General features: G+C 41.9%; 9 protein-coding genes across 9 annotated transcripts, besides 24 other annotated features; all 9 read left to right on the forward strand.

Annotated features, from left to right (window-relative positions):
• On the forward strand, positions 1-733 carry Tc00.1047053504005.60 (hypothetical protein, conserved; the record flags this gene model as incomplete). Its single annotated transcript, XM_801955.1, has 1 exon — positions 1-733. A coding segment is annotated over one exon (733 nt), but the record flags the coding sequence as incomplete, so codon positions are not given.
• Positions 1-1,232: a sequence feature (areas merged during assembly that could not be assigned to a particular haplotype. This can correspond to areas where the two haplotypes were merged or to regions with more than two copies in the genome that were merged during assembly.).
• Positions 814-844: a microsatellite.
• Positions 895-938: a microsatellite.
• On the forward strand, positions 999-1,322 carry Tc00.1047053504005.54 (hypothetical protein, conserved; the record flags this gene model as incomplete). The annotated part of the gene is made up of 1 exon (XM_801956.1): positions 999-1,322. The coding sequence occupies one exon, from the start codon at positions 999-1,001 to the stop codon at positions 1,320-1,322; it is 324 nt and encodes a 107-aa protein (XP_807049.1).
• Positions 1,233-1,541: a sequence feature (haploid, non-Esmeraldo-like haplotype).
• Positions 1,427-1,448: a microsatellite.
• Positions 1,542-12,113: a sequence feature (heterozygous, Esmeraldo-like haplotype).
• Positions 1,574-1,603: a microsatellite.
• On the forward strand, positions 2,043-3,911 carry Tc00.1047053504005.50 (hypothetical protein, conserved; the record flags this gene model as incomplete). The annotated part of the gene is made up of 1 exon (XM_801954.1): positions 2,043-3,911. The coding sequence occupies one exon, from the start codon at positions 2,043-2,045 to the stop codon at positions 3,909-3,911; it is 1,869 nt and encodes a 622-aa protein (XP_807047.1).
• Positions 4,157-5,137, forward strand: Tc00.1047053504005.40 (hypothetical protein, conserved; the record flags this gene model as incomplete). Its single annotated transcript, XM_801953.1, has 1 exon — positions 4,157-5,137. One exon carries the CDS (start codon positions 4,157-4,159, stop codon positions 5,135-5,137), a length of 981 nt encoding a protein of 326 aa, XP_807046.1.
• Positions 4,868-4,887: a microsatellite.
• On the forward strand, positions 5,589-6,287 carry Tc00.1047053504005.29 (hypothetical protein, conserved; the record flags this gene model as incomplete). The annotated part of the gene is made up of 1 exon (XM_801959.1): positions 5,589-6,287. One exon carries the CDS (start codon positions 5,589-5,591, stop codon positions 6,285-6,287), a length of 699 nt encoding a protein of 232 aa, XP_807052.1.
• Positions 6,337-6,380: a microsatellite.
• Positions 6,567-6,606: a microsatellite.
• Tc00.1047053504005.20 (N-acetylglucosaminyl-phosphatidylinositol deacetylase, putative) lies at positions 6,630-7,388 on the forward strand (the record flags this gene model as incomplete). Its single annotated transcript, XM_801952.1, has 1 exon — positions 6,630-7,388. One exon carries the CDS (start codon positions 6,630-6,632, stop codon positions 7,386-7,388), a length of 759 nt encoding a protein of 252 aa, XP_807045.1.
• Positions 7,429-7,457: a microsatellite.
• Positions 7,581-7,660: a sequence feature (A-rich).
• On the forward strand, positions 7,678-8,433 carry Tc00.1047053504005.10 (endonuclease III, putative; the record flags this gene model as incomplete). Its single annotated transcript, XM_801951.1, has 1 exon — positions 7,678-8,433. One exon carries the CDS (start codon positions 7,678-7,680, stop codon positions 8,431-8,433), a length of 756 nt encoding a protein of 251 aa, XP_807044.1.
• Positions 8,543-8,615: a microsatellite.
• Positions 8,700-8,732: a sequence feature (AT_rich).
• On the forward strand, positions 8,765-9,139 carry Tc00.1047053504005.6 (RNA-binding protein, putative; the record flags this gene model as incomplete). The annotated part of the gene is made up of 1 exon (XM_801958.1): positions 8,765-9,139. One exon carries the CDS (start codon positions 8,765-8,767, stop codon positions 9,137-9,139), a length of 375 nt encoding a protein of 124 aa, XP_807051.1.
• Positions 9,323-9,350: a microsatellite.
• Positions 9,360-9,391: a microsatellite.
• Positions 9,568-9,593: a microsatellite.
• Positions 9,634-9,668: a microsatellite.
• Positions 9,674-9,737: a sequence feature (T-rich).
• Positions 9,745-9,822: a microsatellite.
• Positions 9,959-9,998: a microsatellite.
• Positions 10,125-10,174: a sequence feature (T-rich).
• Positions 10,209-10,247: a microsatellite.
• Positions 10,297-10,325: a microsatellite.
• Tc00.1047053504005.3 (RNA helicase, putative) lies at positions 10,306-12,113 on the forward strand (the record flags this gene model as incomplete). The annotated part of the gene is made up of 1 exon (XM_801957.1): positions 10,306-12,113. A coding segment is annotated over one exon (1,808 nt), but the record flags the coding sequence as incomplete, so codon positions are not given.

A 12,113-nucleotide genomic window follows, 5' to 3' on the forward strand; every position in this document is an offset into this window, starting at 1 on the left:
GTTTCATATTCATCGAAAATTTGGTATGTTCTCTATGGGTGGCAAAGATAATGCACTTTGTGTGTATGATGTTTCTGCACAAGAGGTTTCAGTCCCCGTGTTTAGGGCGAAGAATACGAGGGATCACGTGTTGGATGTTCCATATCCTGTATACGTGACCGGAACATGTATTATCAATCCCTTTGTATTCTGTACAACAACAGCTTATCATCAAGTTTGCTTCTACGATCGTAGAAGTAGTGAGAGACCGGTACAAGAATATGAGATTAACCGTGAAATTGACCGTAGACCGACGACGCTAATGCAGTGGAATTGCAATAAATTTCTCATAGGAGAGGCGAGTGGGGATATACATTTGTATGACACAAGACGTGGTTTTGCATCCAGAGCAAAGCTGCGAGGTGGTGTTGGAAGCGTGCGGAGCATGGCAAAGCATCCAGCCGGTCACCAGCTTCTTGGTGTTGCGGGGTTGGATCGCAAAGCGAGAATATATCATGTTCCCACTGGAAGGCTTTTGCTGACAATTTATGCCAAGCAAAAGGTGTCAAGTATACTTTTTGATAGCCAGTTGCCGCTTGCAGACAACACGGGAGCTTTCAGTGGTATTGCAAACACCAAGCAACCGAGTAAATCCGCTGCACTTGGTGATGAAATATGGGATAGTATGGATCCTGTAGTAGATGATATTACTGAAGTATTTCCTTTAGGGCAAAATGATAATGGAAATAATTAAGAATTGTAAAACCTTATCCAAATTTGATTATTTTTCTTTTATTCTACGTGTGTAATGGTTTATTACTTATACACAGACTCAAAAAAAAAAAAAAAAAAAAAAAAAAAAAAACGTCTGAAAAAACGTCTGAAAAAACGTACACTTGCCCTTTTATAAATATATTCTTTTTTTTTTTTTTTTTTTTCTTTCTTGTTTTTTTTTTTTTCGGGGGGGGGGGGAATTAATTTTTTGTCAAAAAAAATATTGACAGAATTGATAAGCTACAATGGCTTCTTGCAGAACAGGACGGCTTCCGATGCCGGACGATCCCCTTTTCAATCCCATCCATATGGGTGGACTTCGTTCAAGTGCGCGTATTGCAGGAGTTGGATTGCTCGCTGTTATTTGGATCATGTACCAAAAGCTTTATCATTCGCATCACTACATTACATACAAGGGCCCCGACAATCCGTTTGCTCGCATTCGTCATCGTCGTTACCCTGGTGGAGGCTTCCTTTTTGGATGGGGTAATAATGGGTTGAATCGCGATTGTGGTATTAAGGAATGGGAATGCTGGGCGGGTTACACCGGAAAAGAGTATACTTACTAGTTACTTTTTTTTTAGCATAGGAATTTTTATTTGGTCTGTTTTGTTGTTTTTCCTTTTATGAATAAGATAGCAGTGTTTGAGTACTGGGATTTGGGGAGATTCAGAAAAAAAAAAAAAAAAAAAAAATTTGCTTTGATTTGTTTCCATTTTATTTTGGTATTTGTTGGTACGTGTTTGATGTTGTTTTGGTAAAAATGCATCGCCTTTTTTATAGTGACATTTTTTTTTTTTTGATTTGTTATTTCCATTTGTATCATTACTGTTATTATTATTATTATTATAGCAAAGGGTTCATTTGATATTATTAGAGAAACAGGTTTATTTCTTCTTGTATCATTTTATGAACTATCAGCGACGTGGGAAAAACGAACATGTTGCGTCTCCAGTGATTCGTCCCGATACTGAATGCCGGCGAGTTATTCGGAATTATTCTCAACGCATCCAGTTAGAGGCTTGGGTATACGGTGGACCCGCAGCCTATTTTTCCTGCAACAAGAACCCATATCATGGCCTCTGAGAGAAGCTTGGTTTTTTTAGTTCTTATATGGATGCGTTTTGATTTCTATCTAAATTTGCATTTTGGGCCGTCTCATCACGGAGTTTTTGTTCTTGCTGTTATTATTATTGTTTTTGACTCTTGTTACTCACTTTTACCCACCAATTTTTGGATGTTTTTTGGAGGGGGGATTATTTTTTTTTTTTTTAACTACACGTTTAGCTATGGAGTTGTATAGCGATGATAACTGTCCTTTGTTTCTTAGTGAGTATATTCGATCAAATCCTTCTTCTGCAATAAGCGCACGTTGGGTATTTAAACTTACCGATGAAGAACAAGGGGATTGTATAGCGAAAATGGTTGAAAGTGCGGTTTATCAAGAAACCTGGCTTTCATATTTTGAATATGCAGAGAAAAAGGAAATTTCCGTGACGGATGAGATATCCTTAGAGGCTATTCGTGCAGTTGGCCTTGATCCGTACAGTGCCTCTTTATGGTTAAAAGTTATTGAGCTATGTTCAAATGAAGAAAAAAAGCGGGAATTATTTCAACTAGCGTTAAGGGTGCCCTTGTATCAGCAAGGTCTGGTCTATAAGGCTTACAAAAATTTTGAGTCAGAAGTGGCCAAGCAAAGTGGACACAGCATTTCGAGCTTTCCGTCACTTTCCGAAGTTATGCAATATTCCAAGATCTTGGAGACAGAACCTGTTTGGCCCGATAGGTTTGTTGACGTCCAGACGGCCAATCGTGCGCGTAAGGATGCAGTCATTGCTCAATGGAATAGCTTATTAAATTTTATGTTTGAAAAATATGAAGAATGCCTCATATCAAAAGATCTTTATTTGAGGCGGATTGAACTTGCATTCCGCCAGTTATGTAGTCAGTTTTCCCATGAGGATATCTGCTGGTATGCTTATGCATGTTTTGTGGCCGTAGACTTGAAGGATGAAATACAAGCTCGGGAAATTGTCGAAAAAGGCCGTTGTTTGATTGGTGATAACTCCATCGCCCTGCGATCCTTGGATGCGTTACTGTCCAATTCAGACCTTGAATCAGTGAATAGGTTTAATGATATTTTGAATAAAGGAATATTTTTACAAAGATTATATGCAAATGCGGCAAATGCATCCTTACAAAATAGAAAACGTTTTCGAGATGTTGGAAAAATTGCAGCTGCAAATTCTCTTAGTGATTGGAGGATTTATCATCAATGGGCTTTCGCAGAACAGTGTGTTTTGAGTGATATTCAGATGGCCGCGAGGGTTTATGAAAGAGGTATTTCTTGTGCCGCAAATTCTTTGAAAGATGCCGTATTGCTGTCAAATGAGGCGGTTAAGTATCATCTTTGGCAACAAAATGAGCGCGAAGTTCTTGGATATGCAGAGCGTCAAATTGAGTTGCTCTCATCTACGCAGCATGAGGGATTTATACGAGCTAGTTGGAACCAACTTGTTCATGCTGAGTCTATTTTGGGTTTGCCTTCGCTAACAAAAACACTAAGAAGACGTGCCGAACGATGCGTGGATTTTGCACGTAAATCAATTATTGAGCGCTATCGCGTGGGTAATTATATTCCGTGTTCCGATGAGGAACTTGATTGGCTTGAATACGTAGATGATCTCTTCAAAGCTCGTAAAGAGGAACAGGAACCTGTTTTTGAAGGGGTGACACCATTGAAGCACCTGACTCTTTCTACAGATTTGACTTCTTACCCCGATCCTGTTTTACCGGATGTATCTTTATGGAGTACATTTGAGATGTGCCCCAACCGTGAACATTCTTCCGGAGCAGAAGATTCCGACGAAGTTGTTGGGTCTCGAACGCTGCGTGGGCGACTTGTATACAAGTTAAAAATTGATGAAAAGACAGTGGCCCGATTGAAGCGCGAGGCGCAATTGCGCCAAGAGGAGAATAAAGGTGTCGATAGCAAGGCACTCAATGGTCCACATACCGCTCTCCAGGCGTTGGTTGAAAAACTGGAATCCAAAAGGTGGAATGCAAGCCAACTGAAAATGTGTAGGATTCTGAATGCCGAATGGCTTATGAACACACTCACCCACGGGGAATTAGATCTGCGTAAACGGCGCCAATAAGCTCAACTGAGAAAGTGTAGGATGAGGATCCTTTATTTCTAACGCACACAAACTTTTTCTCTCTCAGACCGTGAGCAATATATAACCTGCGTACGCGTATACATTTATTTGTTTACCGAGAAGTAAACCCTTATATTTTTTTTCTTGTATTTTTTCTTTTCTCTTGCAGTTGTTTATACTTTTTTTTTCCGCCATTGTTGCTGTATCCTTGCTATTTTCAACAAAATAGTTGAGGGGGGAAAAAGATGTCAAATAGCAAAATGCAAAATGATACCCTTCGTGTTTTGGGAAGCAATCCGTTTGAGAACATTACGGCCAAGACGCGTCTAAGGCAACTTTTGCAAACCCACCAGGGTAGAGACAAATTGTTTAAAGTGGTGCAATACTTTCTTAGGATAAAACTTTGGATGGACTCCGTCAGTTACAACCAAAATTATCTTCCGGGCGCAGAATTCACTGCTGTTGAAAGAAATTTGATGACCATTGTGAACACCCGAAGGCTGTTTCGAGTGGGACGTTTTGTTGGGGAATTTGTTAGAATGAGGTTGACGTTGATCAAGTGCTCAGAACTTGTTTACATTCCAGTTCATGGAGGACAGTGGATTGCGCTCTTCATTCAATGTCAGATGATTTGTGATATGTTTGCCCGAGCTCTCATGTGTGTAAAGTCCTTGTGCGAAGATGTAGCCTTCCTTACCCAAAAGGGCTTTTTTAATAGCCAGGTGGCAGACCAACTTATTAGTGTGTCTATTCGATGTGCACTTCCTGTCTTCTTGATTGATCTATTTCTAAACACACTCCGGTTGTTGCAGGGAATCCGCGACGCGTCACAGAAGCCGGCCAAAAAGGAACTGTTGCTTTCAATGGAAACCTTTTCGCTTTTGTCTAGGTACGATCATGTTGATAAGCTGCGGCGACGTATGAGCAAATCCAATCCCTTGGGCAAAGGGAAGGTGGATGATGATGATGATGATGAGGAGGAGGAGGAAGTACAAATGTTAGAAGTGGGGGAAGAAAATGAGATTATAGTGAACTCTTATCAAGAGCTTCTTTGGAAAGACTTTGAGTTGCACTGGATTTTTGTTACAGAGCTCAAGTTGCTTCTTGACCTTTTTGTAGCCTTGTCAAACCTGAACCAGTGGAAGGGTGTCGGGGGTCTAGTTAGTGTAGGAGGCCTATTCTCTGGTCTTTTATCCGTTTACAGGGTCTGGACCTATGGACGTTGACAAGGTGGACGAGGAAAAAGAAGAAGAATATAATGGCGCTATAAGATGATTGAATGAAAGGAAAAGCATATTTCTGGTTGATTTATTCCCTCGTGACGCTTTATGTTTTTGTTTTTTATTGTCGGCGTGGTTTTGGCTTCTCATCTTTTTATTTGTTGATTTTTGTGGTGCTCAGAGAAAATCTTTTGCTGGTTTTCCTTTGTTTTGCTTTTATCCATGCTATTCCAAACTGGAGATATTCCTGTAGATGGCAATGAGCGCTGGAAAGGCACAGAGGCTTCCAAAGGACGCCCCCCTATCATCAATGGCATACGGCAAGCGGAATGAGGGTGATTGGAAAAGCACGTCAAAATTGTTTGTGGAGGGAGTTTCTCGACTGAAAGAGGAAACGGATGCATTGAAATCTACCCGGAATGATATATAGGCCTCCTGGCAAAAAGCCGTGGAAAAGATGAACATTCTCACAGAAGAAAATTTTTTGTTGCAACATGCCCTGGAGTCCTTGTTGGATGAAGAACGAAAAAAGTCTCTTGTGGTGGTAAAAGAAAAGGAAGATTTGCTTGTGAAGGTGAAGTGTGCCGAAGAGAAGTGTGCCGCGAAAGAAAAAGAGGTCCGTCGACTTGCTGAAATGGTGGAGACAGAAAAGATAAGGCACAGCGTCTCTGTGGCGCTACATGAGAAGACAATGGAGGAGAAGGAGGCACAATACCGGGCGGAGCTCCATCTGCAAGAGAAGCGGTTAGAGGAGATGCAACATGAGTTGCAGCAGCAACTGAAACGGCAAGAAAGTGAGCTCCTTGCAAAAGACATATTATTAGAGAAGGAAAGAAAAAGATGGAGAAATTGGCACGAAGGATACGAGAACGAAAATTCCTCCGATATGGCCAAAATAAAAGGGGCGTCATGTGCATGTCGACTCTCTCCAGAAGCCACAATGAATTTTGCCGATATTTCTTCCAGTACAACTCTCATGGCGCATGTGCCGTTTTCCGTGCCTCCCGATGATGATGATGCCCGTAACGTCTCGAAGAAGAGTCGGCTAGAGGCAGCCCGGCAACAACTACGGCAAATAAATGGAAAAAGCAAGGAGGATGTCACATTGATCTCGCTTAGCAAGTTGAATGACCTTCAAGAAAACTTCCGTCATTAGAGTGACCCTCCATCGCTTTTATTTCCTTTATCCAGTTTTGTTTCCTCTCTTATTATTATTATTATTATTATTATTATTATTATTATTATTATTTTCTTTGGTTCGTTAGATGCTCCATGTGTGTTTGTTTGTTTATTTGAAATCCTCCCCATTGTAATGGTGCAGTTCCACATTGACGAAGTGATGAGAAGCAATAATCTAGCCACTGGGGGGTTGGAAAGATAATGGAGAGTTCTAGCGGTATAGGATCTTTTGTTCGTGGGACCTTTTTCTTTCTTTTTTTTTTTTTTTTTTGTTTGTTTGTTTGTTTGTTTGTTTGAGGAATCCCCAAAGTGGCGTTTTATGTCCGTTTTTTTCGTTGTGACTTTTCTTGCACTCATTCTTGCGGTTCTTCTGCAGTGGCAAAGAAGGTCAGCCGCTCTTCGGCCCCGTATACTTGGGGATGTCCTCCTCGTGTTTGCTCACCCAGATGATGAGGCAATGTTCTTTTCGCCAATGTTGGAGCATCTGAGGCGATACGACGTGAAGGTTCACTTTCTCTGTCTGTCGAATGGAAATTATGAGGGGCTTGGCGCGCTTCGCGAGAAGGAACTCGGCCTTAGTGCCCAGTTTATGGGCGTTCACCGAAACAATGTGAAGATAGTGAATCATCCCGCTTTGCAAGATGGCATGAACAAAATATGGGATGCGGGTTTGATTCGTCAAGAGGTGCTTTTGTACCTTCAAAAGGCGAGGAATGTTCGCACGGTCGTCACCTTTGACCAATGGGGCGTTTCCCATCACCCAAACCACATTGCAACCCACAATGGGGTCTCTCTTGTGAAGGAGAACATGCCACCAGGGATTGTGTTTTTGAGCTTGCGCACTAGAAGTCTACTGGGGAAGTACAGTGGAGTATTGGCGGCTGTTCAGTACATGACAAATTTTAGTTTATTGGGTCACAAGCATCGTTTTGTGTTTCTCGTGCCTCCAACCTCGTTTTTAACGAGTTTTCTTGCAATGAGGTTGCATAGGTCGCAACTTGTGTGGTTCCGCTACCTTTTTTTGGCTTTTTCATCCTACACGTACGTGAATGAGCTAGAGGTGCTGAAGGCACCCTAGAGAAATCTTTTTTTTTTTTTTTTGTGTGTGTGGGTGTGGGTGTGTGTTTGTTTGTTTGTTTTTTTGTTTTGGGTTTTTTTTACCCGGGCGAGCATTGAAGTTGAATGGATGTGGAATGTTGAAGGAAGAGAAACGTTGATGGTGTTTGTGTGTTTTGGTAGGCGGGAAATTTTCAACGATGAAATGATGGTGATTTTTTTTTTTTTAATTTATTGTTATTATATTTAATTTTATTTATTTAATTATTATTATTATTATTATTTCTTTATTTTCTACCTGCGGGGGAGAAATGAAGAAGCATGCGTTCAAGCCGCCGCCCAACTGGGAGAAGTTGTACGTCAGGGTGAAGGAACTCCGCGAGGGGCTGGAGGCTCCGGTAGACACACTGGGATGCTCGAAACTCTTTGATAAAGCAGCGTTGCACGAGACGAGACGATATCATATCCTATTGGCTCTGATGCTGAGTGCTCAGACAAAAGATCATGTGACGGCGGCGGCAATGCACGCTCTTATTCGAATCGGGTGTACCCCTGAAGTGATAGCGAAGATGCCGGAGAAGACACTTGATGAATTTATTTCCAAAGTAGGCTTTCATAACAAAAAGGCTAAACATATTAAAGAGGCGACAGATGCTATTTTGAAAAGGCATCAAGGGAGGGTGCCGCATTCCTACGAGGATCTCATTGCGCTTCCTGGCATTGGTCCCAAGATGGCCCATCTGTTTCTCCAGGAAGCAGACGGAGTGGTGTTGGGCATTGGTGTAGATACCCACGTCCACCGCATCAGTCAACGCTTTCTTTGGGTCCCATCGACGGTGAAAACGCCGGAAGACACACGAAAGGCACTCGAGTCCTGGCTCCCACGGAAGTACTGGGGTGAGATAAATGGACTGCTTGTGGGTTTAGGGCAAACCATATGTACCCCCCGCTTACCGCGTTGTTCCGAGTGCCCAGCTTCGGATCTATGCCCCAACGCTTTTAAGGAGGCGAAGAGGAGTGGAAAAAGAGGCAGGGTGCCTGATATCGAAGATGTCGATACCCGGTGAAAGACCGTAATTCTTGTGGACAGGATTGTTCCATCTTTATCTTTCTGCTTGTTGAATCAAACAAACATACGCATACACATACCTACCTACTTCCCCCCTTTCTTTCACCTTTTTTTTTTTTTGTTGTTTTTTTTTTTTTGTTTGTTTGTGTGTTTGTTTATGTTTTTCCCCGTTTTTGTTTTCCCCTTCCCCTTCCCCTTGGTTGATACTCTGGAATTGCATGTACCCTCTTTAGTTATCCATATTGTTGCTGTTCCTTTTGACTGATAAAATATAAAATAATAATGATAATAATAATAGCCCTGAAGGTGATCTCTGACAATTAATTACGATGTCTTTTGATTCCCCGTACAACCGTAATGTGTACATTGCCAGTCTCCCGGCAAATTACACAGATGAGGAGCTCCACGCTTTGTTTGCCCCTTTTGGAAGGATTGTTTCTACCGCTCTCGTTAAAGACAAAAACAAAGGGCGTTGCAAAGGTTACGGATTTGTACTGATGGAAAGGTACCAGGATGCATACAACGCGGTGATTGCCCTTCAGGGGCACACCATTGCCCATACACGTGTTCAAGTGCGCCTGGCCCGACCCGAAGCATCGGCAAAAAGGATCTATCCCCTCTATTGTCAACAAGCCACGATAAGCAATACGGTTTCGCCGACGTATGTCTTGTTAGTCCCTCAACCGTACATTATGAGTCAATGAGGTGTGAAGTAAATACCGCAGCTGGTGGAGGTAATGGGGAAAAGTACGTTGCGATTCCTTTTTTTTTTTTTTTTTTTCGCCCCTCTCATTGCACAAACGAGAAAGACGGCAGGGAAAAAAGAGGGAAAAAGACACAAAAGAAAAAAAAGGCAGCGATGCGTACGTTCCTCCCCTCCTCATTTATTTCTTTTTTTTTGTTTTGTTTTGTTTTTACTTTTGTTTATTATTATTATTATTATTATTATTATTATTGTGTTGTGGTTTAGTCTTCGAGCACTTACTACACACATATCATATCCTCCATCAACGCTATTACAAACTTATGAAAGCCAACTTCTTAACAATATCAACAATAAATATATTTGCCAACATTTGCAACGGCCAAGGCACATTCGGATTTCTTTTTTGTTTTTTTGTTTGTTTTTGTTTTATTATTATTGTTATTATTATCATTTTATGAAAGGCCGTTGACTCTACAGCGGCAGACAACAACAACACACACACACACACACACACACACATATATACAAAAGCAAACAAAAAAGAAAAGAAAAAGAAAAATATGAAGGAAATAAAAGAAAAGGAAAAAAAAAAAAAATAGGGATTTTTTTTGTATGTGTGTATTTATGTGTGTATTTGTTGTTGTCTGCCGCTGTTTTTGTTTGTTTGTTTTTTGTTTTTTTCTGTGGAGCATCAAATCCACCGAGGGAGAAGGGGGGAAGGAGGGAATGGAAGAAGCGAGCAAATAAAAATGAAATAAAATAAGAAATGCGACTTGAAGAATTTAAAAAAGGGAAAATACATAAAAAAATAATATTCATATATATATATATATATACCTGTATGTATATGTATATATGTGCGTAGGGAATTGAAAGACTGAAGTGAAGGGAAAAGAGGGAAAAAAAAGCAAAAAAAAAAAAATGGGTGTAACTTTAAAGAAAGAAAGAGGAGAAAGAGGAGGAGATGAAAATAATTAAGGGACAAAAAAAAAGAAAGAAAGAAAGAAAGAAGAAAAAAAGAAGAAAAAAAAAACGAAGGGCGATGGGGAAGAGGGCGCAAGGGATAATTTTTTGTTTTTTTTTTTGTTTTTTGTTTTTTGTTTTTTACGTTTGTGAGGAATTACGCACGAACAGAAGGATGCGTGCAGGGTGGGGTATATATATATGTATATATATATATATATTATTTTCTTCTTGTCGTTGTTGTTCTCGTGGTTTTTCCTGTTGTTTGTTTGTGTACGTGACTATGCAGTGTTAGGAATGGGCCCGAATAGACAGCGGAAGCCAAGGACGACGAAGACGCATCGTGGCAGAGGTGGAAATTGCACCCCCACATCGTCCACGGCGGCTCCTTCCATGCTTTCTCGGGCAGGGAGGGAGATGATCATTGATGTCCTGCACCATGCGGCGACAGGGGGGGCGGTGCCGGTGCCTGAGAAACATTTTGATGCCAATGCGGGGATACGAATCACACTTCAACGCAACTCCCCCTTGACGCCATACGAAACCCTACAACGATTGTACGAAGGGCTTGGCTTCCCCCCTGATCTTACCACACAGTACGTGACAGATTTGCAGGGAGCATCCAAGCTCCCCGCATTCACCTCCATTACAGAGTTGCTTGCTGAAGATGGCCCTTATCAGTCATTTTTGGTAAATAGTTGTTTTGAGTTGTTTTCCCACATGTTATTTTACTCTCGGGGAGAAGTGGATGTAATCATGGCCTCGGAAGAGGGGGATGCCATCTTGGAGAATGAACTTGAAACCATGCAAAGCCTCTTTGATGAAAGTTTTCTAGGCGTAAAACAAATTGACGAGAAGGAATTTGAGGGTCGTGAAATGTACTTTTCTTTTTCATCGGGAAGCGGAAAGCGTGTAGTGGTCTGTGTTCGTGTCCCTAATCAATATCCAGCTGATCCACCGTTGATCCTTGTACAGCCATGCGGGAATCAGGTGGGGACATTACCCATTCTCGGGGTTTTCCACGCGGATACCAAAGAATTGCCCGCGGCATTGCGCCGCTCTATACTTGATGCGGCTGTGGAAACCATTAATGGATTTGCAGGAGAAGGCTGTTTGGTGGCCCTGATGTCATCTTTGCATGGGGTAATTGCGTCACTTGAAGTAATGCCTATTTCTACGTGCAATTCAGGTATCAAAGAGGATGAACGGCCGGGTAAAGAAGAAAAGGTCAACTTGGACGCACAGAGAAAAGCATTTGTAAACGCCTTAACTGCTGCCCCGGGTGTAAACTCAACATCTACTGAAGATCATCATGTATCGTACCCCATGCCGGTAAAAATTGGACTCAAGACGGTCGGTTGTGTCCAAGATGAAGGGGATATTGTGCGCCGAGAGTATTTAAAGACAGATAAGTCGCTTGACGCTAAACTGATGGCGGAGTGGGAATCTCTTCGAACCAGTGGAACGATGAAAAAGGCACGTGAACAACTGCCTGCGTTTCAGGTCCGTGAAGAACTTCGTGAAGTCATTTCAAAGCATCAGGTTGTCGTTATTGGTGGGGAAACAGGTAGCGGAAAGACAACGCAGATACCACAGTACCTGTACGAATTTATGTGTGAATCCGGTATGGGGGGTTCGGCGAACATTATATGTACCCAACCAAGAAGGCTCGCTGCAACATCTGTGGCTCTTCGAGTTGCCGAAGAACGTGATGAGGCAGTGGGAGGTGTTGTGGGTTACACGATCCGCCTTGAAAGCTGTGTATCACGACGCACGCAAATTACCTACTGCACAACAGGTATCGTGTTGCGACGCCTACAGGTGGAGAAGTTCTTAGGGTCTGTTAGCCACATTGTTGTGGACGAAATCCATGAACGTGGGGTGGACACAGATTTCTTGTTAATTCTTTTACGTGATCTCATTCAGCGACGATCCGATCTGAAGGTTGTGCTTATGAGTGCGACAATGGACTCGGAATTGTTTGCACGGTACTTTGGTGGGGCCCCTGT

The sequence above is a fragment of the Trypanosoma cruzi genome, genomic scaffold (genome assembly GCF_000209065.1).
Source record: "Trypanosoma cruzi strain CL Brener 1047053517055 genomic scaffold, whole genome shotgun sequence".
Taxonomy (NCBI): domain Eukaryota; phylum Euglenozoa; class Kinetoplastea; order Trypanosomatida; family Trypanosomatidae; genus Trypanosoma; species Trypanosoma cruzi.